General features: G+C 47.3%; 1 protein-coding gene across 1 annotated transcript in view; it reads left to right on the top strand.

The window, feature by feature from the left end:
- ZNF592 (zinc finger protein 592) overlaps positions 1-25,490 on the top strand; it is a 34,662-nt gene extending 9,172 nt beyond the window's left edge. Inside the window, exons 2-9 of the mRNA XM_032232613.1 lie at positions 5,653-8,024; positions 15,465-15,643; positions 17,125-17,301; positions 18,341-18,500; positions 19,394-19,663; positions 21,556-21,668; positions 22,831-22,948; positions 24,827-25,490. Of these exons, the coding sequence (XP_032088504.1) occupies positions 5,661-8,024; positions 15,465-15,643; positions 17,125-17,301; positions 18,341-18,500; positions 19,394-19,663; positions 21,556-21,668; positions 22,831-22,948; positions 24,827-25,339 (3,894 nt within the window). The 5' untranslated portion in view covers positions 5,653-5,660 and the 3' untranslated portion in view covers positions 25,340-25,490. The remainder of the gene's footprint in view (positions 1-5,652; positions 8,025-15,464; positions 15,644-17,124; positions 17,302-18,340; positions 18,501-19,393; positions 19,664-21,555; positions 21,669-22,830; positions 22,949-24,826) is intronic.

Raw genomic sequence — 25,490 nt, forward strand, 5'->3', positions numbered from 1 at the left:
ACCCCCTGGGACACTGCAACCGTCATAAATTTGAGTCCATTGCTGCACGGCTGAATTTCGAATACGTAACCGGTCGTAAGTGTGAATAATGTTCATAAGTCTCTTTTTTTCAATGCCATTTTAACTTCAAATGGTCACTCAACAAATAGTTGTAAGTTGAGGACCAGCTATCAAATGCAGCGGTCTATGCTTCCATGGGAAGGTTCCAGTGTCAATCTCTGCAGCTCACAGACCTCTGACTCATGTTGACGTCTGCATTGAAAAAGATGCTTCAGGAATTTGCTTGGGAATGTGGAGAGGGATCATCTTATGGTCCTTGGTTCCCATCCTTCTCAGGTGCTTCTCTTGCGGGAAATGGGCCAACTCACCACAGCCAATTCCCTGCTGGATAAGTCCCCAGGACCAATTCGCCATGTTGTTCTTCTTGTTAGTTGCGAAGTCATGTCCGACCCATCGCAATCCCATGGACAACGTTCCTCCAGGCTTTCCTGTCCTCTACCATCTTCTGACGTCCATTTAAGCTTACACTGATTGCTTTGGTGACTCCATCCAGCCACCTCATTCTCTGTTGTCCCCTTCTTCTTTTACTCTCAATCTTTCCCAACATTAGGCTCTTCTCCAGGGTGTCCCTTCTTCTCATTAGGTGGCCAAAGTATTTGAGTTTCATCTTCAGGATCTGGCCTTCTAAAGAGCAGTCAGGGTTGATCTCCTCTAGGACTAACCAGTTTGATCAGTCTTTCTCTCTCTCTCTTTCTATCTCTCTCCCCCCCCTCTCTCTGAGTGTATATGTGTGTGTGTGTGTGTGTGTATGTGTGTGTGTGTGTATATATATATATATATATATATATATATATATATATATATATATATATATATATATATACACACTGTATGTATGTATCCATCCATCCACCCATCCATCTATCTAATGTATGTATGTATGTATGTATCATCTATCTATCTATCTATCTATCTATCTATCTATCTATCTATCTATCTATCTATCCATCCATCCATCCATCCATCCATCCATCCATCCATCCATCCATCCATCCATCCATCCATCTATCTATCTATCTATCATGGTTGATCTCTTCTAGGACAGACCAATTGGGTTGCCTTGCAGTCCAAGGGACTTGCAGAAGTCTTCTCGCCATGGGACAATTCTAGTTAATTATTTAAAAGGAATAAAAAAATATTTTTAATTTTTGCCATCCGCATTTCCTTCTGTCCTTCCTTCTGCATCCTTTCTTTAATGATTCTACTCCACCGGATCTTTGATATAAGCATAATTCTTGTCCTGCAGTCAGTTGGCCGTGGCGAATTGTGGTTTCACCCGTCTCCTGCTAGGCCATTTTCAGTATAGAAAATAAATTTAGGGCACTTCTTTTTTCCCTTGATGGTGCAGAAAAGAGGTTTAAATAGGCAAGAGGCTACCGGAACAAGCGTGGCGTCCTCTAATGCGAGGCTGTCCTACTTGGGCAACGAAGACTTTTGGACTTCAACTCCCAGAAGTCCACAGGTCTTAAAGTTGCCACGGCTGGACACCCTTCTTCGAATGCCTCATGCTGACGGTGGAATTCTGGGGAGTTGAAGGCCACCCGTCTTAAAATCTGCCTAGCTTGAAAAAAACACTGCCGAATAAAACATTTTTTTTTTATTGTGGCAAAGTTCAAACTTTAGTAGGCTGGAATCCGTTGCCTCTAATGAAGCAGATTTTAATGTGCATGCTAAACCGAGGACAAATAAACTACATCACAGCCCTGCAGGATACGGGGAGTATTCAACAGTTGGTCCTTTATCATCTTCGTTCTCCAGTTACAAGACAGAAGAGACAGTTAAGTTTCCCTGAAAACTATCTGAAGTGTGGGAGCAATTCTCCTAAACCAGGACTTGGATGCTAATTGCCCTGCCAGCTGGCAGTTATAGGGATGGAAACCCGGCGTATCTGGAAGGGATCCGGTTGGGAACATTTTTTGCTAAAATACGAGAGCTGATAATGCAGCTCTTGGCTCCCTAGAATTCTCATCTGACTGGTTCCCTTTCAACCCCAAAATGCTACACCAGTGATGGTGAACCTTTTGGGCAGCGAGTGCCGAAAACGTCAGTGTAGAAACGTCGCACACGCGTGCTCATCAGGGCGGCGCTCCAGAAAAGCCAAACTTCCAGGTTCTAGCGTGCATGCCCGCCGTGCACGGCGATCAGCTGGCCGTTGCACATGCTCATTTCTGGCACAGCCACCCGCACGAAGATAACATGCTCTGGAGAAGTTGAATTTCCCAGGATCTGGCAGGCATGCGCTCCCGACAATCAGATGGCTGGCGTGCATGGGCACACCGATTTTCGGCAGTGCCACACGCAGGAAGGACAGTTGATCGTCGTATGCGCGCCAGAAACCCGGAAGACAAACGGGCAAGGCCATGCACGCCATGCGACTTGGCTTGGCGTGCCACAGGTTCGCCATGGCGGTGCTATACCGAAGGTGCTTTGTCCAAAGGCAACTGGACTTTGTTTTTCCTTCGTATTAAATGTGTTTTTATTTTCCATTTTCATTTTTGTACAGTCACATATATACTGTGCACAACCGGGGCCATATAACATTAAACAATATAAACACAGCCATTCCTCTTGTCAACAATACCCCCCAAAATAGAAACCCAATGTACCTCTTCGACCCTCCATACACCCTTTCTTTCGCCCCCCTCCAACTTTCCGTCTTCCCTCCATCATTCCCCTCTACCCTACTTCCCCTCCCCCTCTACCACTCCTCTCTCCCGGTACACTCCCTCCCTTCCTTCTCACCCTCCCTCCAATCATCTCTTCCACCCTCTCTACCCCTCTTTCTTCTATCCCTCTACTCCAAGGTGGCGCAGTGGGTAGGGTGCAGTACTGCAGGCCACTTCAGCTGACTGCTAGTTCAGCAGTTCAGCGGTTCAAATCTCACCGGCTCAGGGTTGACTCAGCCTTCCATCCTTCCGAGGTGGGTAAAATGAGGACCCAGATTGTTGTTGGGGGCGATATGCTGACTCTGTAAGCCGCTTAGAGAGGGCTGAAAGCCCTATGAAGCGGTATATAAGTCTAAGTGCTATTGCTATTGCTATTGCTCCCTTCGGTGTATTTCTACTATCTATTAATATATTCAGCTTGTCCTATTTTTACACTGGACTTTGTTTTTCCTTGAAGATGTTTCGCTTCTCATCCAAGAAGCTTTTTTAATATATATATATATATATATACATGCATACATACATACATACATACATACATACATACATATACATATACATATACATATACATATACATATACATATACATATATATATATATATATATATATATATATATATATATATATATTCTTTTTCTTAAAAAAAAACACATACAAAACAAAAGCAAGGAAAAAAACCAACTTTCCTCCATTTCATCAAGCATGTCGTTTGGTTGCAAGCTTTTGTGCATTTTATATTAGAAAGATCTTTGTATATTAAACGGACCAATGATGATGTAATGAACAATTGATGTACATATGATTTGAAATACTTAACCACTATATGGATTAATAATTAATAATGGAAAACTATTCTTGGAATTCTGGATGATTGGTGACCTTATGGTCAATTGAAAATACGAATGTATATTATAAATTAATGGGAATTCTTTGTTCTAATCTCTGGGAAGAGCCGAGGTGGCGCAGTGGTTAAATGCAGCACTGCAGGCTATTTCAGCTGACTGCTAGATCAGCAGCTCAGCGGTTCAAATCTCACCGGCTCAGGGTTGACTCAGCCTTCCATCCTTCCGAGGTGGGTAAAATGAGGACCCAGATTGTTGTTGGGGGCAATATGCTGACTCTGTAAACCGCTTAGAGAGGGCTGAAAGCCCTATGAAGCGGTATATAAAAATCTGCTATTGCTATTGCTATTGCTAATCTGCTATTGCTTCTTCTCCTTGGAGATAGGTGATATTATAATACTTTAAAGACTTATTGTTATTTGACAGATAATTATGAGCTCAAGGAAATAAGGATTGTTACAAATGAAAGAATATTAATGGTAATTTGAACACATAATGCTCAATGACAGCGAAATATTCAGTTATGTTTAATGCAAAACCATTGATGTTATTCTCAATTTTAAGAATTGATGCACAAAAACTTGTAACCAAATCCAAGAAGCTTCTTCAGTTCTGGCCGAATGGTGGAGGATGGAAGGGTTTCTATTCCTTTGAGCTATCTGGTCGTTAGCATCCTTTCTGAGAGTCATTGAAAGTTTTATCACCCGAATAGTGCAAATCGGTGCGTGGAGGAGCCTAAGGTGCTATACAGGTAGTCCTCAACGTACGACCACCATTGAGCCCCCAATTTCTGCTGCTAAGCGACAGTTGTCAAGTGGGTGAATTAAAGTTTTGTTGCATTTCACGGATTTCCTTGCCATAGTTGTGAAACAAAAAGCCGCACTTGGTTATAAGTTACTAACATGGTGGCTAAGTGAATCTGGCTTCCCCATTGACTTTGCTTGAAAGCCGAGGTGGCGCAGTGGTTAAATGCAGCACTGCAGGCTACTTCAGCTGACTGCAGTTCTGCAGTTCGGCTGTTCAAATCTCACCGGCTTAGGGTTGACTCAGCCTTCCATCCTCCCGAGGTGGGTAAAATGAGGACCCAGATTGTTGTTGGGGGCAATATGCTGACTCTGTAAACCGCTTAGAGAGGGCTGAAAGCCCTATGAAGCGGTATATAAGTCTAACTGCTATTGCTATTGCTAAAGAAGATTGTTGTGACTTTCCAGCAGATTCGGACAGTGGGGAGGTTGGGGAGGATCATGGGCCAATCCTGGAGGCTGGGGAAGGCTCGGACGAGGCTCTACCTCAGAGGCAGAGATGGGGCCAAGGCCATCTGGCAGTTTTCAACTGCCTTCGGAGCTATATAATAGTGAGGCAGAAGAACAGCCGGAGCCTGTTCCCAGTGTGCGCATGCACAGAGCTGCCCGAAGAAAAGATCAACTCAGAAATCAGGGAAGACTTGGGAGTAAAGTCACAGGTGGAAGGTGATTGGCCCCTCCCATAGGACATAAAAGAGGAGCGAAAGAGGAGTGGGCTTTTGCAGGAAACAATTCGTTCATTTGGTCGTTAGATTCGTTTCAGGAGCGTCCGTGAATCTCAGAGACTCTGTGCTCAATTTTTCCTTGCACCTCACCTCATTTGGAAAATACTTACATGGCAGCTTTCCAAGATAGATAAGGTCTGTAGTCATAAATACTCCTTTGAAAGACTGTTTACCAGGCCTTGGCTGAATGTGAATGAGAGGAAATCACTTTCCTTTAATAAAAGGGGTTTTGTCGGGACCAGGAATCTGCTTCGTGCTTTTTGGGGAAGCCTAGGTCAGAACAAAGATCTCAAAAGGAGATCACATGATCCCGGGATACTGCAACCGTCGTAAATATGAGCCAGTTTCCAAGGGGTCCAAATTTTGATCCCACGACTGCAAGGAGGCTACAGCGGTCGTAAGTTGTGAAAAAGGGTCATAAGTCACTTTTTTTTTAGTGCCGTTGTAACTTTGAACTTTAGGAACTGTTATAAGTCAAGGATTATCTCTATTTGTAGGAAATGTACATTCCCAGTGTCGCTTCTAACGGTCTTTTGTTTTTTTAATTTGTAGTTTTCATCATGGGGGACATGAAAACTCCTGACTTCGACGACCTGCTGGCTGCTTTCGACATTCCTGACCCAACCAGCCTTGACGCCAAGGAAGCCATCCAGACCACCGGCGAGGAGAGCGACCACCACCTCAAGCAGACAGGCATCGGGATAGATGAAAACACCGCGTTGTCCCATGCCGCCCCTCCGGCCTCCGACGTTCCCGTCGTGAGCGTCATTGTGAAAAACACTTGTCGCCAGGAGTCGTTCGAGGCGGAAAAGGATGGCAATCACCTCGCCCCAGGCCTGTTGCACAACGGATTCCGTGGCTCGGATCTGCCCCTGGAGACTCACGGTTATAGGAAATTCGATTCGGCCTTTGTCAACGGGGACGGCTTGAGGAATTACCCGGAGAAGTTGGAACCAGCCAAATCGGAACCTTTACCGACTTTTAGTCAGTTCAGTCCCATCTCCAGCCCGGAGCCTGACGACGTCCTGAAAGAAAACAGTATTGTAGACAAACCTAAACTTGCCCAAACTCCTTATTTCCCACCTCATCCCATGTATATTCCGTCAGGATCGTCCGTCTTAGATTTGCTAAGTAGGACCCTGCCGGAGCCGGAATTCAGTAGGTTTATCTCCACTGGCCCATCGCTGCTAGATCTCTTAAGTAAGAAACTGCCCGAGCCAGAGCTGAGCATGTTTGATCAATATTGTAAAAGAGAACCGAAGATCGACATCCACGGCCTTCAGGAGAACCGAGCCGACGTCGCCACCAAGAGAGAGCACGAGAAGAGTCCGGAGAAATGTGACGGGGCTGGCAAAGATCTCGCGGACACCCACGGTTCCTTTGGCGAAGGGCTTCCTCCTGGCAACTTCCATGGCAATAACCTGGGGGAAGGCAAAGGTTCTGTGCCTGAGATGACCTTTTCTTCCTCCGTCCCACCTCGCCAGCGTCTCAAGCCCACTCACTCCAAGCTGTCCTCTTGCGTCGCTGCCCTGGTAGCCCTCCAGGCCAAAAAGGTGGCGGGTATATCCAAGGAGGATCAGGTGAACGTGACCAGAGAGCCTCCCACCTCCTTTAAGGATGGCATGAAGGGGAGCCCCAAAATGCCCAAATCGCCCAAGAGCCCCAGAAGCCCGCTGGAAATAGTGAGAAAAGTCAACAAGCAGCCCGATTCTCCCCGGAGCGTGTGTAGCGACAGCAGCGGCAAAGGTTCTCCTTCGGTGGCCACCGGCTCCCCTCCGGCCATTCCCAAAGTGCGGATCAAGACCATCAAAACCTCTTCGGGTGAAATTAAAAGGATGGTCACAAGAATCTTGCCCGAAGTGGATGACCCGGGTAAATCACCTCATGATTCGCTTGCAGACGACTCAATGGTCGAATCCTTCCCTTCTCCAGAAGCGGCCTCTTCCCTGGAAGTCGAGCCGGGCAAGGATTTTGCAAAAGCAACCGTCCCGGAACCAAATTTAGCCAGTCCCCAAATCAACCCTTTGATTTCAGACATTCCCTTAAGCGGCATCCCCAGTGCATTGCACTTGGCCAACAGCGGGACGACAAAAGTAGGCCTTGCGGGACAGCCGTTGAGCAAAAAGCAGCAGCCGGGCACCACGGCCCAGCCCTGCAACCCCGCCAGTCTCCTCCCCAAGGCCGTGCACCTGGCCAATCTCAACCTGGTGCCCCACAGCGTTGCCGCGTCGGTGGCGGCCAGGTCCAGCGGCGTGCAGCGGCGTGGGCAGTCCCAACCGACCCAGGTGACCGTGCCGCTGATGCAGCAGGTCAAGAAGACCGCCCCGCTCGTGGTTGAGGCGTTCAACAAAGTGTTGCATGGTGCCAACCCAGTGCCAATCTACACGCCCAACCTCAGCCCTCCCCCCGAGAGCAGTATACACGTCCCTGCCGCCGGCTACGGCTGCCTGGAATGTGGCGATTCGTTTGCCTTAGAAAAAAGCCTGACGCAACATTACAGCCGGAGGAGCGTGCACATCGAAGTCATGTGCACTCAGTGCTCAGCCACGCTGCTCTTCTTCAACAAGTGCAGCCTACTCAAGCACGCGCGGGATCACAAGAGCAAAGGCTTCATCATGCAGTGTTCGCAGCTTCTCATGAAACCCATCAACGTAGACCAAATGTTCTCCCCGTCCCCCACCAGTTCGTCGGCCTCGTTGAGCCCGCCCACTGCATCGTTGTCCTCCCTGCCCCAGAAGCCCTGCGCTGCCCCGGGAAGCGGAGCGGGCGGCACGAGCGCTACCCAGCCGGCCCTGCCTCTGTACACAGACCCTTTGAGACTTATTCGCTATGGATTAAAGTGTTTTGAATGTAATAAACAAGCCTTGGACTATATTGCCCTAGCCGTACATTATCAGAGGACATCGGACGATAATGAGGGCCTGGTAAGTCACGTTCGGGGCGCTGAGTTAATTCCTCCCACCCGCCCTTTTGGTTTCTTATCACTGGGAATGGACCTCCAGCACATACAGGTAGTCCTCAACTTACGGCCGCAACTGAGGCTGAGATTTCGGTTGCTGAGTGAGACATTTTAGGGTAGAATGCAGTGTTGCATTCGGCTGCCAACTGCCAGCCGTTCGGCGGTTTGAGGATCTGGGTTGACTCGGCCTTCCATCCTTCTCGAGGTCAGTGAAATGAGGACCCAGATTGTTGGGGGCGAGAGGCTGACGTTGTAAACTTCCCAGAGAGCATGGTAAAGCGTTATGAAATGGTATATAAGTCTAAGTGCTAGTGCTAAGTTGGGAGGGAGGGAAGAAAGGGAAGGAAGGAAGGAGGGAAGGGAAGGAAAGGAAAGAAGGAAAGGAAGGAAGGAAGGAAGGAAGGAAGGAAGGAAGGAAGGAAGGATGGATGGATGGATCAGCCTTGAGTCAATCAGAATCAAACTCCTGGCAGTGGGCAGAATTAGTCTGTAATACTCACTAGAACGGATTCCCAAACTTGGCAACTCCCCAAGGGATAATTTGTGCGACCTTCTATTGCAGGGGTCCCCAAACTAATTCTGGAAGTTGTAGTCCACAAATCTTAAAGTTGACAACTTTTGGGGACCCCTGCAGTAGAAGGTCGCACAAATTATCCCACGACCCCGGGGAGTTGCCAAGTTTGGGAATCCGTTCTAGTGAGTATTACAGACTAATTCTGCCCACTGCCTGGAGTTTGATTCTGATTGATTCAAGGCTGATCCTTCCTTCTCTTCCTTCTTTTCTTTCTTTTCCTTTCCTTCCTTCCCCGGTACACTGCAATTGTCATCAATTTGAACCCTTTGCTAATCATCTGAATTTTGATCGCATGACCATGGCGGAATGCTGCCACGGTCTTAAGTGTGAACAGTGATTATAAGTCACCTATTTTCAGCGCCATCGTAACTTTCAACCGTCACTAAACAAACGGTTGTAAGTCGAGGGCTATCTACAGTGAACCAGGGAGGGTTTAAAAAAAAACCTGTGCACTTTTCAATAAAGTCGATGAATTTCTACGTGTGATCTAGTGAACCTACGGGGGGGATCTGAATTTGGTTTTGATGCTATTTCACTGCAGCTGTTCAGGACGTGATTCTGTTTTGTTCTAGAAAACATCAGGCCTGCAGCCCCTCCTGCACCGTTAAGTTTCCTGTGGAAGCTTTTCCGGATTCATTTCTGCCCTCTGATTTATATTTGGGAGAGGGGGAAAAAAAGGACGAAGGATTGTTTAGCACAATCCACAGATAACAGTGTTAACCCACAATAGAAAGTGTCGAAACCAGGCAGCTCCCCATGCTAAGGCCCCAAGAACTACAGCCGCCATAAATCAGCAGCTCCCTCCCACCTTCTAGTTGTCGGTTGTATGTTGTGTTGTGAGTTGGCCCCTTTTGCATTTGTTGCTTCCTTTCCCTCCAAACCTGCAGTTAACGGTTCCGATGGTTTTTTGACCGATTTCCTGTTCCGTGCCGAGCGCTCCTCCGTTTGTGTAGCTCGAAAGTTAAACCTCTCTCGTCGAACGCGGCCATTAGCAAATGTGTGGGGCTCACAGTGCAACTCCACGTTGTTGTTGTTTTTTCCTGTCTGCGTAGGCTTCTTGGAAGACAGTTCAGTGTGAGAATTGTGGTCTTGCTAATCGGCTTCGAGAAGGTTTACGGGAAGAGGCGAGAACCTGTATTGAATTCAGAAATATGTACAAATGAGATTAAAATGACAGTGAGGCTTTCAAACCAGCATTGAGCCAAGTGGGTGTTAGCGAACAATCCAAATTCTGCATATAGTAAGGAGGGGAGATTCCCAAGGCTGAGGATTTCCGTTTCAGCTCTACGGGTAGTCCTCGACTTACGACGGTCCGTTTAGTGACCGTTCAAAGTTACGGCGGCACTGGGAAAAAAAGTGACTTGGGGCCGTACCTCACTGTTACGACCTTTCCAACATCCAGTGATCCTTCCAGCATTCCTTTCCCGATCACATGAACAAAATGGCAGAGGCTTGGCGACCGGTTCATATTTATGACGGCCGCCGTGTCTTTTGCGGGGTCACGCGATCCCCTTTTGTGACCTTCAGGCGAGGAGAGTCAATGGGGAAGGCTTAACAACCGGATTTCCCCTTTGACAAACGCGGAGGTTTCGCTTAACGACCGTGGGGAAGAAAAGTCGTGACATGAGGACAAGGCTTACTTAACAAACATCTCACTAGGCAAGAGAAATTGTGGGGGGGGGGGTAGGGGGCGCTCCATTACGGTCGTAAGTCGAGGGCTAGCTGTAAGACACCGAGAGCGGAGCACTCCTCATGGAGTGAAGCTGCTTAAAAACGTTTCCGGCATATTCCATTGGGACACCTGGGCATTAATTTCAATCGATACATTTGTCCACGAATTTATTTATTTATTTTAAGATTTAGGGGTTCTTCATAGATCCATGATGGGGAACCTATGGCACGGGTGCCACAGGTAGCACGCAGAGTCATTTCGGAGGGCACCCAATGTGTTGCCCTGTCAGCTCCAGCCCGTGTCCGGACGCTGGCCGGCTGATTTCGGCCTCCATTTGTGGCCGTTTTTCGCCTTCCGGAGGCTCCCCTGAAGCTTCTGGAGTGCGAAAAACAACCCAATGCGCAAACCGGAAGTTCGGGAACTGACTTCCTGTTTGTGCGTTGGGCAGTTTTTCTCCCTCCCGAGGGCCTTGGGGGGGGGGGTGGAGGCCGTTTTTGCCCTCCCCAGGCTCCTAGAAAGTCTCTGGAGGCTGGGGAGGGCGAAAAGCGGGTCCATCGTGCCATCACACGCATATGTGCGGGGGGGGGGGACAGCATGCATGCGCACGACTCCCCCCCACTTTGGTCACACGATGGCGAAAAGGTTAGCCACCCCTGTCCCAGATCTTCATTTGAACGGTTCAAAGAACAATTAGGAAGAGACTGTTTGTTCCCCAGGCCTGAAATTTATTGCAACTTTATGGGAAAAATGCAGGCTGGCTGTGTTGAAACAGGCGATATCCTCAGGAGTGGTTGAACATCTGTCTTTTGTCTTCCTCCCTCCCTCCCTCCCTTGAAGCAGCTACATCTGGGAAGCTCCAGCCCCAGATTCTTAAGAGGCTGCAGCCTTGAAAAGCTCTTTCACTCCCACATTGTGTTTTGCTTCTATCGGCCTCTGCTTCAGTCCCAAATGGCTTTGAATGCCACATCTGGCGTTGGGGAGCTGGAGCATTCATGGGTGACTCCTCCATTGGTGCAAAGACCAATTTTGAACGGTGTTGCGTTACACTGTAGTCTTTTGACTTATAACCGTTCCAGGTTCCATACGGCACTGAAAACAGTGACTCAGGACCGTGGTTTCCACACTTAACGACCGTCGCGGCTTCCCCGTGGTCACGTAATTTAACGTTCGGAGGCACGATTCTGACTCACTGCGGCTGCAGTGTCCTGGTGTGACGTGATCCCCTTTGGCGACCTCCTGGCAAGCCAAGCCAATGGGGGAAGCCAGATTCGGTGAACAGCTGTGCGACTTGCTTAACAACCGCAGCAATTCGCTTAACAACGGTGGCAAGGAAGCTCGTAAAAGGGGGCAAAACTCACTTCACAGATGTCTTCCTTAGCAGCAGAAATTCGGAGCTCAATTGCGGTCGTAAGTTCAAGGACTGCCTGTACTGTGATGGGTAGACGGGTGCCACTCAGTGGAACAGCTGGGTTGTTTGAGTATAGAGTAAGGAAGCTTATATCCTTTGCATTTTGGCAAAAATGCAATAACCCCAGAAACGTAGCTACTATCCCGAGACCAGTGGTGGGATTCAGCCGGTTCGGGAGAACCGGTTGGTAACTTTCTAAGTAGTTCGGAGAACCGGTTGTTGGAAGAAATCTCATTTTGTTTTTTCCCCACTTGACAGGGCTAATCCTGTAAGGAAGGCAGGAAGGAAACATTCTGGTGTTGTTTCTAACCTAATCTTTGTTGCCCTGCTTACAGAAACTGCCTCTCCGGTTAACCCTTATTACGTTGTAACAGCTAAGGCGAAGCAGCGCCCATCGGTGTGAGTGACGTTGAGTTGGCCACGCCCACGTGGTCACATGACCACCGAGCCCCACCTACGCAGCTGGTCATTAGGGCAGAGAACCAGTTGTTAAATCATTTGAATCCCACCGCTGCCCGAGACCGTGGAGTGAAGAAGGCCTTGCCAATCTGAAGATTTCTGGCGGGTTCAAACAACTTGTAGTAGCAATGCTTAGCCTCCTTCGTGCAATTTGGGAAGCTGTATTTATTCTGAAACTTAGAAAAGGCTGGGATAGGATGGGGGATAGGATGCAAATGCCCTTGGTTTAATCCATGCTGCAAAACAGCGTACGCGTTGCCTTTCTAATAGGATCCGTCAGGGAGCTTGCAATAAAATTTACAATGAAAAATGAAACACAAAGGGACAAAATAAAGCCATAAATTTGAACAACCTGGTGGAAGCTTCGCAAAGGAGAAACAGCAGAGATGGAACTAAAACAAGCCACGCATTTCGAACTGGCTTTAAGGAACGTTTCTTGCGTCTTTTGATAGGTTATTTTTTTTAACCAAGCCAGTTTTTAGCCTGTTGCTGTTTTGTCTAGGGAAATGTTCTACGCAACGTTTATTTGGTGGGAGGGTTTGATCCTGCCTTTTATCAGCCCTCTTTGGTGGGCAAAGGATCTGAAACACGTCAGTAATCATCCTAAGATTATTGCAGCAAAGTACAAGAAAGAATTAAGTGTTCTGGGATTTAAAAAAAAAACCCACCAGTCATAAATAATAAAATAAAACGGTGCTAGATATGTTTTGGGGAGCATTGCAGAACTCGGGATCGGGGCGAGGGGAGGGGGGTTAGGTTGATTTTTCCCTTCCCTCCCCCCCCCCCAAAAAATATTATTAATGTTCCGCAGGTTAAATAGATATTATATAACGACACCCTTATATAAGATTGTTTAGTCAGGCAGTCAATTGAAATGCCAATTTACAACAATGTCAATGAAAGGATAATTTCAGCAGATATTAGCGGGATCCCTTTGTGTTTTGGCTATCATTGTCATGCCTTCCCCCTTCCTCTGTCAAGGTTAAAATTAAATACCTGATTAAACCGATAGGCTTTAAAAAAAAATCTTATTCCAGACCTACAGAGTGGCAGGGAAAAAGCGTGTTTGCTCTCTCTAGGGGCATAAAGAAAATATACAGGAGGTTTTAGCATTTGTTCAAAGCAGGCAAAACTTCCCCTAATAAATTGGGAGTTCTCATCGGAGCTGGGCACACATCCGTGCAGTTTGGGGGCCCAAAAGAAATGCCAGTCAAAAGTTTTGTTTTCAAGTCTTATCTGCAGCAAACTATTTTGCTAGATTTGGGCCTTGTATCTTTTGAACTTGGTTTTCCTTTTGGACAAACAGGGAAGCTTTTTCAATCATTTCCTGACAGGGTGGATAAAAGTCGACGATTTTTTAAATAAAATAAAAAATTAAATGGATTTTTAAAATTTAAATCGGATTTTTTTTTAATTTAAATCGGATTTTTAAAAAAAAATCAAATTTATTTTAATAAATGCTTTTGGAATAAAACTCTATCTAAAATAGTTTTCTATTTAAGACACATTCATAATTTAGTTTATTTCAGCATGAAATGGAGCTTAGTTATGTAGCACGAGGCTGTATATTCTGCAATATTTACATTTTGGGGGGGGGGGTAAACTCATTCAATGAATCCAAGCTGAGATAACATGCACTGCGTTGATGCATTTCACAGCAGAGACGACAGTTGCTTTTTAAAAATTACGATTTAAAGCGAGTTGATGCCTTTTCACTAGTGATTTAAATCAGGATTTAAATCGATGTGATTTAAATCAAATCCATGCTGTCTCCCGCCTTCGTGTAGACTACAACTTTGCCAGCCAGCAAGGGTCTGCTGGTGGATAGCTACCATCCGGAGGGGTCCTTGGTGATCTCTGAGCTTTGGTTCTTCTCCATAGTGAGGGAGGAGGAGTATCCAGACTGGGTTGACCTTGTCCTCTCATTGATTGGATTGAGTCAGATAAGCTCTTTTGGCTACGCCCCTTGGCCACCAGGTAGACCCCAGTTATCGACTCAGTCCACTCACTGGAAGGTGCACCATTCTGGATCTCCAGCAATTTACAAAGGATTAAAAGGAAATAAATTTGGACCCGTCGAATCTTAACAACCAAGCTCCAAGACCACTAAGGATCCCTCACTTAGAAATACTCTCATCTCTTGGAGCTAGCATCCTATAGGAATATCTATCTATATCTATATATCTATCTATATCTATATATTTAGTGTCACAACCCCTGGTAAGCCCCAATTATGGGAGGAAGCTAACAGCTTCCATTATCTGTCAATCGGCTCGTCACAAGAGTCCATCACGACAGAAACCCAATATTTTTACTGTTGCCTTTGTTACACATTTTGTGTTATATTTGTGCTGATAAATACATAATCATCTTCCCTGGCTTCAGCTGATAAGGAGGAGAACTTGTGGCTTAATGGCTAAGACGTTTGCCTAAGATGTAATATAGCACAGGTTTGATTCCCAGTAAGGGTGTGGCTAGCTGATGAGAGCTAAATAGCTTGAAATAGATCTATACTAGTCTCCCTTTATTTATTTATCAGCACAAATATAACACACATCTATATCTATATATCTATCTGTGTGTGTGTGTGTGTGTATGTGTGTGTGTGTGAAATGCCACTCATGCATCATCATGAAATCTCCAGAACCATAAAGCCTGCAAACTTGAAATTTGTCACGTACGTTCCTCTTGGCTTCTAGGTGCTCGCTAAGAAAGGATTTTTTAAAATGACCATCAGATCATCAGTATTTCTTATATTATTATTATTAACATGTTCTGATGCTAAGAAGTTAGACGTTCTACTCCCCCTCCCTACCTGAAAAGAACTCTGTTCCAACTGCCACATCATCCGACCTGCGGACTGGGAGTTTAGACTTTCTACTCCCCCCTCCCCGCCTGAAAAATGCTCTGATGCTAAGGAGTAAGACATTCTATTCCCACTCCCCACCTGAAAGGGAGAGAAGGGCATAGGAGAGGATCAGTGGGGCCAGCCTGAGGGAGAGAAGGGGGAGAGGAGAGGCTTCTGTAGGGCAAGCCTGAGGGACAGAAAGGGAGAGGAAAGGCCGGGTCGTAACTACTCATTAATGTTCAAGCTTTTAACTACTCGATCACATAGTTCCGTAGCGAAGCATGGGTATCCAGCTACTAGTAGCTGAATAAGACCTGGAGTCTCCCTCTAGGACCGTTTCCCAATCTTGCTCACTTTAAGCTAGGTGGACTTCAACTCCCAGAATCCCCCAGTTGGGTGTGCAGATCCGTCAATCAAGGTGCCTCTCTATTTCCTCTCTCCTAGACATGCCAAGTGTGTCAGATGCTGTTGCCGAACAAATGCAGTTATTGTGCTCATCAAAGAATCCACACCCATAAATCTCCCTATTGCTGCCCTGAGTGCGGGGCCATTTGCCGGTCAGCCTACTTCCAAACCCACGTCAAAGAGAACTGCCTGCATTACTCCCGCAAAGTCGGTTACAGGTCAGTGCTAAAGTCCGAGGAGGAAGAACCCCGGGTGGGGGGTAAAAGCAAGATGCTCTTCTATGCATTTGAACAGAGAAAACCAGGGAGAAAGACCTCAGCTCTTCCTCCCCCCCTGATGTTGTGGTCCGCCGGCGGCCTGTGGAGCTGGCCGCAGATTTAGACAGTGAGGAGGTTGGGGAGGAACATGGGCCATTCCTGGAGTCTGGGGAAGGCTCGGACGAGAGGGAGAGAGGGGGCTAGGGCCATCTGGTAGTTATGTGCTCCCTCCGGAGCCTCTCTAGTCTGACATCAGCAAGGCAGAGGAACAACGGGAGCCTGTTCCCAGTGTGCGCATGCGCAAGAGCTGCCAGAAGGCAAAACAGGGTCGACTCGGGAGTGAGGCTTGGAGATGATTGGCCCCTCCCATAAGACACAAAAGAGGAGCGAACTGGACGTGAGCCTTTGCAGGAAGCAATTAGTTCATCTTGTTCGGTTCAAGCTTTGAAAACTTCTGTTTGACTCTGTGCTAAGTTTGGCCTTGCTCTGCATTTGGCAGTTAGATCTCTGGCAGCATTTTAAGGGATACAAATGTGGGTGTTTATCAACATTCTCCTAAAAAGACCGTGGCAACTCGAGCAGACATCTGTCGGAATCTTCACACAGACTGTTGGTGAAGCCTTGCGGGCTGTGAATGACCATCATTCACAGCCGTATACATAAAAGAGGGTTTTTGGGACTGTGATTGATGCTTTCTCAGGAAACCTAGGTTAGAACACCTGGGACTTTTAAGGAACCTTTGCACATAACGCATTCTAGAGCCAAAATGCAAGAAAGTTGGCTCTTAAATAAAATAAAATAACATCTCCAAATGACTGAGCTTTTGGGGCAGATTGCAGGAGTCTCGCTTAAGGATCTTATTTTTTAGTAGTAGATACCGACCATCTTTAATTATTATTTTTAGCTGACCACAAGTAGAAGAAACTTCAGAGTAGTATATCAACAGGTGATTTCGCCAGCCTTCAACACCTGTGAAAAGGGGTATATATATATTTATATTTTTTCCATCAGCTGACTTTCTCAGGAACCTGAAGTTGCAGTGAGCGAATAATGTCTCACAGTTACTCGTTTCTGGGAAATTTCGGTTCTTCTCTTCTGGTGCAGGAATGGCCAGCAGAGAAGGAAGGAGCAAGGCTTAATTCAGATTAATATTTTCAGTCTGGCTGCTGTCGGCTTCAGAGAATTGATATGGTGGGGTGGACCTCATTTTTTTTCCATTCCCTCTTACTCCAACTGGCCATATCTCGACCTCTGATCTCTAGCCATTATCAGCAGCAAGCTATTTAGGTTGCTTTCCTACAACCCGTAAAAATTCACGGGTTCTTCGCGGGTGATTTCAGCAAAGCATACCCGGGCTGGTTCCCATTTCTTGACACATCTCTAGAAATGATGGTGGCAGATGTTGTGCCTTCAAGCTGAGTGTGTCCTCTCCTTCTCCCCAGGTGCAGCCACTGCGGGGTGGTTTTCATGTCCCAGGCTATGCTGAAAGTCCATATTCACGAGAAGCACTGCGAAGTCTTCCACAAGTGTTCGTTCTGCCCCATGGCCTTCAAGTCTGCAGACAGCACCACCGCGCACATTAACAGCCAGCATCCTGCAGAGCCTCACAAGACATCTCAGTAAGTGGTCTGCTCGGGTCTGTGGCCTTGTTTTTACATCATTATGCAGTTCTGGAGGGTTTTTTTGCCTCCTTCATTTGAGCCACGGTGGCGCAATGGTTAGAATGCAGTATTACAGACTAACTCTGCCCACTGCCAGGAGTTCAATTCTGAATGGCTCAAGGTTGACTCAGCCTTCCTTCTCTCCTTCCCAGTGGTTAGAATGCAGTATTGCAGACTAATTCTGCCCACTGCCAGGAGTTCGATTCTGAATGGCTCAAGGTTGACTCAGCCTTCCTTCTCTCCTTCCCAGTGGTTAGAATGCAGTATTGCAGACTAATTCTGCCCACTGCCAGGAGTTCGATTCTGAATGGCTCAAGGTTGACTCAGCCTTCCTTCTCTCCTTCCCAGTGGTTAGAATGCAGTATTGCAGACTAATTCTGCCTACTGCCAGGAGTTCAATTCTGACTGACTCAAGGTTGACTCAGCCTCCCTTCCTTCCGAGGTGGATAAAACGAGAACCCAGATTGCTGGGGGAAATAGGTATGTCAGCGTTAATATGGCTTCCAAAGCTGACAATATAAGTTTTGTGATTGGATCCTATGACTATTGGCACTCTATTTAACATAAATTATTATTATGGTTTGTCTCGCAGTCAGCCAGATGTTTAGACTAGGTTTGGTACCTATTGAGTCCAAGGATCTGGGATAAGCAGGTGTTGTTTGATGGTGTTAAAAGGTATCCTCTCAGGGTATAAGCTGTTCTGAGGAAAGCTGCCTTTTGCAACTGACCGATGGTGAATTTGTCAATGCCAATGTTGTCCAGGGGTTTTAGAATTGCCCCCAGTGCGCCTGTGACCGTCTGCTTATCCCAGGAAGGACTCAGCAGATAGATAAAAGTGCCAAATCCAGCCTAAATGGTTTTTTTTTTAATGATGATGATGATGATTTAAATGCATTGGTTGCCCAACTCCAATGGACTCTGAAGTATCGGCCTATTTGCTTTTCCTAATTCATTCGTTCACGAAGGTTTCTTCTTTTTCCACACCCGACCGTTCTAGGGTGATCTACAAATGTTCCTGTGAGACTGTCTTCAACAAGAAGAGACTTCTGCAAGATCACTTCCAGCAAAACGCCAACCGGCTGATGGTGGGCGTGTTTAAGTGCCCCCACTGCCAACTGGTGTATATGCAGAAGCTGCAGTTAATGCAGCATGTCAAGGTTGGTAGCTCAAGGCCGTTCCCACTTTTCAGGCTCCTCCCTTGAAACTCTTGGGCTGCCCAGGCTCCGCCCAACCTCTCTCTCTCTGTCTGTCTCTCTGTTCTCTCTCTCTCTCTCTCTCTCTCTCTCTCTCTCTCTCTCTCTCTCTCTCTCTCTCTCTCTCTCTTTTCCCCCCCCTCTCTTTCTCTGTCCCAAGGACCAGCCCATAGATTTCCACTGCTCTCTCCTCCTCTGCCTTCTGCATAATCATGCATCAGGCACTAGACCCAGCTGTTCCTCCTCTTCTTATCAGCAACCTCCGGACCCCGGGGATGTTGACTCTCCATCTAAGGGCTAACGGATGGCCCAGGCTCCGCCCACCCTCTATGTCTCTCTCTGTCTGTCTCTCTGTTCTCTCTCTCCCTCTCCCCTCCCTCTCTGTCCCAAGGACCAGCCTATAGATTTCTACTGCTCTCCTCTCCTCTACCTTCTGCGCATCCATGTGTCAGGCACTGGGTCCAGCTGTTCCTCCTCTTCCTCATTAGCCACCTCCAGACCTGGGAGCTGTTGACTCTCCATCTGAGGGCTGATGGATGCCCCAGGCTCCGCCTCTGTGTGTGTGTGTGTGTGTGTGCCAGCTTCATTCCCTCTTCCTCCCCGGAGCTCTCAGGTTGCCTTGACGCTCACCCTGACTTCCAAACCTCCTCCTCCTCCTCTGAGTTGGCTGGTGGAGGGGCTGGAGGCTGACAAGTCACATCTTCTAGTTGGTAACCTGGTCTAGATGGTAGATCTAGAAATAGAGTGAGCTACTGACCTCCTCAGGCATTTGTTGCTGGCTGGGTTCATTCCACGCTCTGGCCTTCCCGTGTGGATCTACCTGCTAGCTGAGCTCGAACTGCTTGGCTTTTCACCAGAGCATCCACGGAGTCCCAGAAAATCCCGAGGACTTCACCAGCACTCGGCCGAAGGTTGAGACGACCGCCACGAGCAGTCCCGCCCTTCCCACCTCCAAGGAACTGTCCATCGTCAACGGTACTTCTCAGCCGAGCTCTTTGCCCGCGAAAGGCGTCAGCCCGGAATCCAAGCCAAAAGCCAAAACGGGCAGTTGGACTTGCCAGGTGTGCTCGCAGTGGCTTCCCGATCGTGAAACCTACGTGTCCCACATGAGGAAAAGCCACGGAAAGGTAAACCGCCTGCCGGAAACGTGGGAGGGCGTCTGGACTTTCTCCCCTTTGTTGTAATATGGTTGCGTCTTCTCACTTCCCTGGCAATGCCATGGGGATGAGGAAAAGATGCCTGCTTGTGTTCCTCCCCTTCCTTCTAGTTATTTTATCCTGTTATTTCATGTTATATTCATGTTATTTTAACAAATACAGCTGTCAGCATTCCAGATAGCATCCCAAATTAAATCTAGAGTCCAAGGCAAAGTATTGCTCAAAGTTTATTAAGAGAGCCATGCTGGCACAACTGGGAAAACCTGAATCTGAAGCTTCTCAGATTTCCCCACCCGAGTTAAAGTTCATGATCTTGCCCCCACGGCCACAAGTCCATCCCATGATCCAATCTCCCAGTGCCATGCTGGCTCCAGTTCCGGTCAGGTGCAGAGGTGCCAAGACAAAGGATGACCTTGGCTTTCTAGAAAGGAATTTTGCTTTGGCTACTACATCACATTCTACTCCGTACTATCCCCTCCTCCCAATTCCCCACTGTAGAAACAGCACAGTAGACTAGAAGTGTGGCAGGCCAAAGATGAGGTGGTGCAGTGGTTAAATGCAGCACTGCAGGCTACTTCAGCAGACTGCAATTCTGCAGTTCGGCTGTTCAAATCTCACTGGCTCAGGGTTCCATCCTTCCGAGGTGGGTCAAATGAGGACCCAGATTGTGGGGGCAATGTGCTGACTCTGTAAACCGCTTAGAGAGGGCTGAAAGCCCTATGAAGCAGTATATAAGTCTAACTGCTATTGCTATCCAAAAGGAACAGCCTGACAACAGCATTAAGTGTTATTTTTATTTCTTCTCCTTTCTCCTGGTTATTTTATTTATTTCATATGGTATGATAGAATACACCATTAAGTCTTGTTTTTATTTTCGGTACTCATACTGAATGTCTTTTGAGCCATCCCAAGGTGCTTTTTTCCCCCAGGAAGCAATTGGACTTTCTTGCTTTTCTTTGAAAGAGATTTCACTTCTCATCCAAGAAGCTTCTTCAGCTCTGACTGGATGGTGGGGAATGGAAGGATTTATATTCCTTGCAGACAGCTGGTCATTTGCATCCTTTTCAGAGAGTCATTGAGGCCACTTGGGGATTTAATCTGGGTCCTCAGTTGTCCCAGAAGCGCTTTCTCAAGAGGCCACTGGATTTTCTGATTTTTCTCTGAAGACGTTTCGCTTCTCCTCCAAGAAGCTTCTTCAGCTCTGACTGGATGGTGGGGAATGGAAGGGTGACATAGACAAACCTCCAAGTGGCCTCAAGGATTCTCTAAAAGGATGCAAATGACCAGCTGTCTGCAAGGAGTATGAATCCTTCCATTGCCCACCATCCAGTCAGAGCTGAAGAAGTTTTTATCCCTTTGCATAAACGGAGGGATGGAATCAGGACCACGTAAAGTATTAATACCACTTTATAATGCTTTGGTAAGCCGATTAGGGGACTGGAGGCTAAAACAGAAAGAATGGTTGCTGGAATTGGGTCTGTCTAGTTGAATGAAAAGAAGGACCAGGGGAGACATGATAGCAGTCTTCCGATATCTCAAGGGTTGCCCCAAGGAAGAGGGAGTCAAGCTATTCTCCAAAGCCCCTGAAGGTAGGACAAGAAGCAATGGGTGGAAACTAATCAAGGAGAGAAGCAACTTAGAACTGAGGAGAAATTTCCTGACAGTTAATCAGTGGAACAACTTGCCTCCAGAAGTTGTAAACGCTGCAACACTGGAGGTTTTTAAGAAGAGATTGGACAAGCATTTGTCTGAAGTGGTGTAGGGTTTCCTGCCTGAGGAGGGGGTTGGACTAGAAGACCTCTAAGGTCCCTTCCAACTTGTGTTTTTCGATTTCTAAACTGACTCTTCTGATCCCATTGCAGAACATGAAGAGGTTTCCTTGCCGGCAGTGCGAGAGGTCATTTGGGGCCTCCAACAGTCTGCACAGACACGTTCGCAATAATCACGACACAGCAAAGAAACTCTACCATTGCTGGTGAGTCTGTTATGACCGAGGCTTCCCAAGAGCCTGAAACAAACTCCTGGTCCCAACAAAAACCTCTTTTATTAATTGACTCTGAATTCTGCTCCTTCACATCTAGCAAAGTCTTTCAAAGGAGGATTTACAGTCACAGACCTTATCTGGCTTGGAGAGCTGCCAGGCCGATCTCTGCAAAACTTGGCAAGGAGTCTCGGAGAGTCACGAACCAATTAAGCTAACTAATGGTCTCCTGCAAACTCCACTCCCCTTTCGCTCCTCTTTTATGCCCTCTGGGAGGGGTCATTCATCATCCACCTGTGGCCTTCCTCCCAATTCGACCCCTGTTCTTTAGCTGTTCCCTTCGTCTGGCAATTCTGCGCATGCACACACTGGGAACAGGCTCCAGCTGTTCCTCTGCCTCACTGATGTCTGACTCCGAAGGCAACTGATAACTGTCAGACGGCCCTGGCCTCCTCTCTGCCTCCGACACAGAGCCCTCATCAGAGTCTTCCCCAGACTCCAGGACTGGCCCAGGTTCCTTCCCAACCTCCTCACTCTCTGAATCTCTCCCAGCTCTGCTGGTCGCTGGCAGGCCACAACAGTCCAAGAGGGAAGAAATGATGTTCTTGCACACATCACGGGATCTTACCTGGTCCTGCCTGTTCGAGTGGGGGATCATGTGCTATTTACCTTGGATCGTTCTCCTTTCCAAGAGATCCCGTGATGATACTACTGTGTTTTCATAGTAGCGGAAGCATTCTAGCTACCTCTGGAGGAACTATGATTAGTTCCGTGTGCGCTTGCCCTGTTTCAATGAGAGCTGCAGCTCTTTCGGCTTAATTTAATGAGCCCTGGTGGTGCAGTGTTTAGAATGCAGTTGTCAGAGTCCCAAGTAATGGACCCATAGCAAACAAAACTCCAAGGCTGGTAGATTCTTCCAAGAATAGTTTTATTGGACATAATCATATTGGCACAGTTCTGGTGAAAACCGACTTTGAAGGTTCCTGCAGTTTTCACCTAATTAAAAGCAAATTTTTGTTGTACGGTGTGTAAACTAAACTAAAATTGGCGTGGGCGGGCTGCAGAGTGAAAATAAGATGTGGTAGCAGAGGGTGAGACTGAGAACTCCAGTTGTATTGATGGCACCTTTTGTTGATTGTTGTTGTGTATTTTGCAGGTATTGCACAGACGAAATCCAGACATTTCCACAGCCATCGATGCTGGAGAATCACATGAGCCTCATGCACGGCATAAAAAATCCAGATGTTTCCCAGATATCCAAAGACTTGACAAAAGTAATCTGAGATGCTTTAGTTAAAATATGGAGGTGGGATAGTTCCCATTCTGTCTTTTGAGTTTGCCCCTCTTGTTTGGAAGCGGTCTTCCAGAAGAGGCTCTCTGATTCTCTTTTCAAGAAGACGGTTCCACCACAAAACCGTGTTCGACTAAACCGCGCTTGACGAAACCGCGTAGCTGACGTCATCAACAGCGTGACAACAGCGCGGAGACAGAAGCACGCTGTAAACGCTAAACCTAAAATTAACCCCTAAACCTAAACCTAACCCCCCCTAAACCTAATCCTAAACCTAACCCTAAACCTAACCCTTAACCTAACCCTAAACCTAATCCTAACCCTTAACCTAACCCTAAACCTAACCCTTAACGTAACCCTAACCCTTACCTTAAGTTGAATCGGCTTGCTTTCAAAGCGCTATTTAAAGCGCCCTTCTTTCTCCACACTCGCTGTTGTCGCCCTGTTGATGACGTCAGCGACGCTGTTTAATCGGGCGCGGCTTAGTCGAGCGCGGTTTTGTCGTGCCACGCAAGAAGACCACAGGCCTTTAAATATTTGTTTTTTATTTATTTTATTTTTAAATAAAATACTTTCCCTTGTGGGTCCTGAAGACAGGGCCCAGCCCTATCCAAAGTTACTTCTTGTATTGTAATGAAAATGTACCCGTTTCTGCAATCATTTGGGTGTAACTTAACTTTTAAGCTTTAAAAAAAATCCCCTAGTACTACATTCCAAGATATTGGTTTCCTGGCAGATCCAAAGTAAGTCTATATTACATCTCACGCAGAGCTGTCTGAAACCCCTTGTGATTTGACATCACCAGCATAAAAGATGCAGCTTGATTTCAAGAGACCTGCGTTAGATCGATCTTTTAATTAAATGAAAATCCTAGGAAAGCCTTGGAGATTGACAAGTGGTAACCAGTGATCCGAAGAAACACAGCCTGGAGGAAATTAATCCTGAAGGCATTCTGTTTGCATTTGACTCTGGTTACCTTCCCAGCAAAGCGCTGGGAGACAATCGTTCGATTAATTATATTCAAAGATTCTTCCCACCCAAAATGTTTCCCTATTTTGGTTGCTATCTTCAAAATTGAGGAAACGGTTGAAAGTTGTCTTCCATTCAACAGAAGTACAAATAGGGGTCAATCAAAAGAGAGAGGGTCTTCTGTACCTGTAACGAAGTCGTATAGAAAAACACCCTCTTTATCTTGTCTCCTTCCTGCCACCTGTCTCACCTGTGGATGAATACATTAGAGGCTAAATCCATTGACCGAGCAGAGTGGAGTCACTTGGGAACTTGTAATTCTGCTCTTATGGTTTAGGACAGGGGTGTCAAACTCAATTTCACTGTGGGCCGCGTCAGGGTTGTGTTTGACCTTGGGGGCCAGGGTGAGTGTGGCCTGGGTGGGTGTGGCCATCTTGTGGCTCCCAACTTGGGGGCGCCTGTGGTGGCCCACGATGCCTCTGCCAACAAAAACAGGCTCCTGAGCTCCGTTTTTGGCCGGGACAACCTCCTGCAGCCATCTGCCAGTGAAAACAGAGCGCGGTCCTCCCAGGCTCTGTTTTCACTGGCAGATGGCTGCAGGAGGCTGTCCCAGCCAAAAACGGAGCTCAGGAGCCCGTTTTTGCTGGCAGAGGCATCGCGGGCCAGTCCTTCACTATTTCCAGGGCAGCGCCATGGGCCAGATCTAAGTACCCCGCAGGCCAGACCCCATGGGCCTTGGGTTTGACACCCATGGCTTAGGGTGCCCTGTACAGCTTGGTAACGGGGTGCGAGGAGGAGGAGGAGGAAGAGCAAATGTTCTTATTGCTCTTAGCGGGCATCGTTTGGATGGTGGGCTGATGGGTACGCTAACCGTGCGGCTTTTGTTTTGCAGACGAAATCTCCAAAGAGAGTAACCGCCGATGGCCCGAGTCCGATGGAGGCGGCCGCAACCGGATCAGACGATCCACCAGCAAAGAAACTGAAGGCAGCCCGCTGGAAATGTGCAAAGTGTGGCTTTGCGACAGCCACCGAGACTGAATTTTTGGATCACATACCTCGACACAAGTCAGACAGTTCCACTTACCAGTGCCTGCACTGCGGCTTGTGTTACACTTCGCACCTGTCTCTGAACAGGCACCTCTTTATCGTTCATAAAGTCAAAGATCCGGAAGAAGAACAAGGGGAGGAGGAGGAGGAGGAAGAAGAGCCAGAACAAGAGAGTGCAAAAAAGATTCCGGAAATGGAAACGAGAGAGAACGGACTGGGTGAAGCCAACAGCGAGACCAGCCACAGCAGGGCGAAAGGAGACCCTTCCAAGGACAGAGACTCGGAGCGCGACCCCGCGCCCTGCAGCAAAGAGAAAAGCAGTTCCCAGAACAAACCCACAAAGTCTCCCTCTATTTAAGAGTCCTCTCAGCTGCCCCAGAAACCCTGCTTGGAGGAGGGAGGGAGGCTGTTCATTTGATGGGCATAAGGAAGGAAAATTGGCAAAGCCACCAACTCCCTTGGCACTAAATGAGTAGTGGAAGGGGAAACGAGAGAGAGAGAGAGAGAAA

The sequence above is a fragment of the Thamnophis elegans genome, chromosome 16 (assembly GCF_009769535.1).
Source record: "Thamnophis elegans isolate rThaEle1 chromosome 16, rThaEle1.pri, whole genome shotgun sequence".
In the NCBI taxonomy this organism is placed as follows: Eukaryota; Metazoa; Chordata; class Lepidosauria; order Squamata; family Colubridae; genus Thamnophis; species Thamnophis elegans.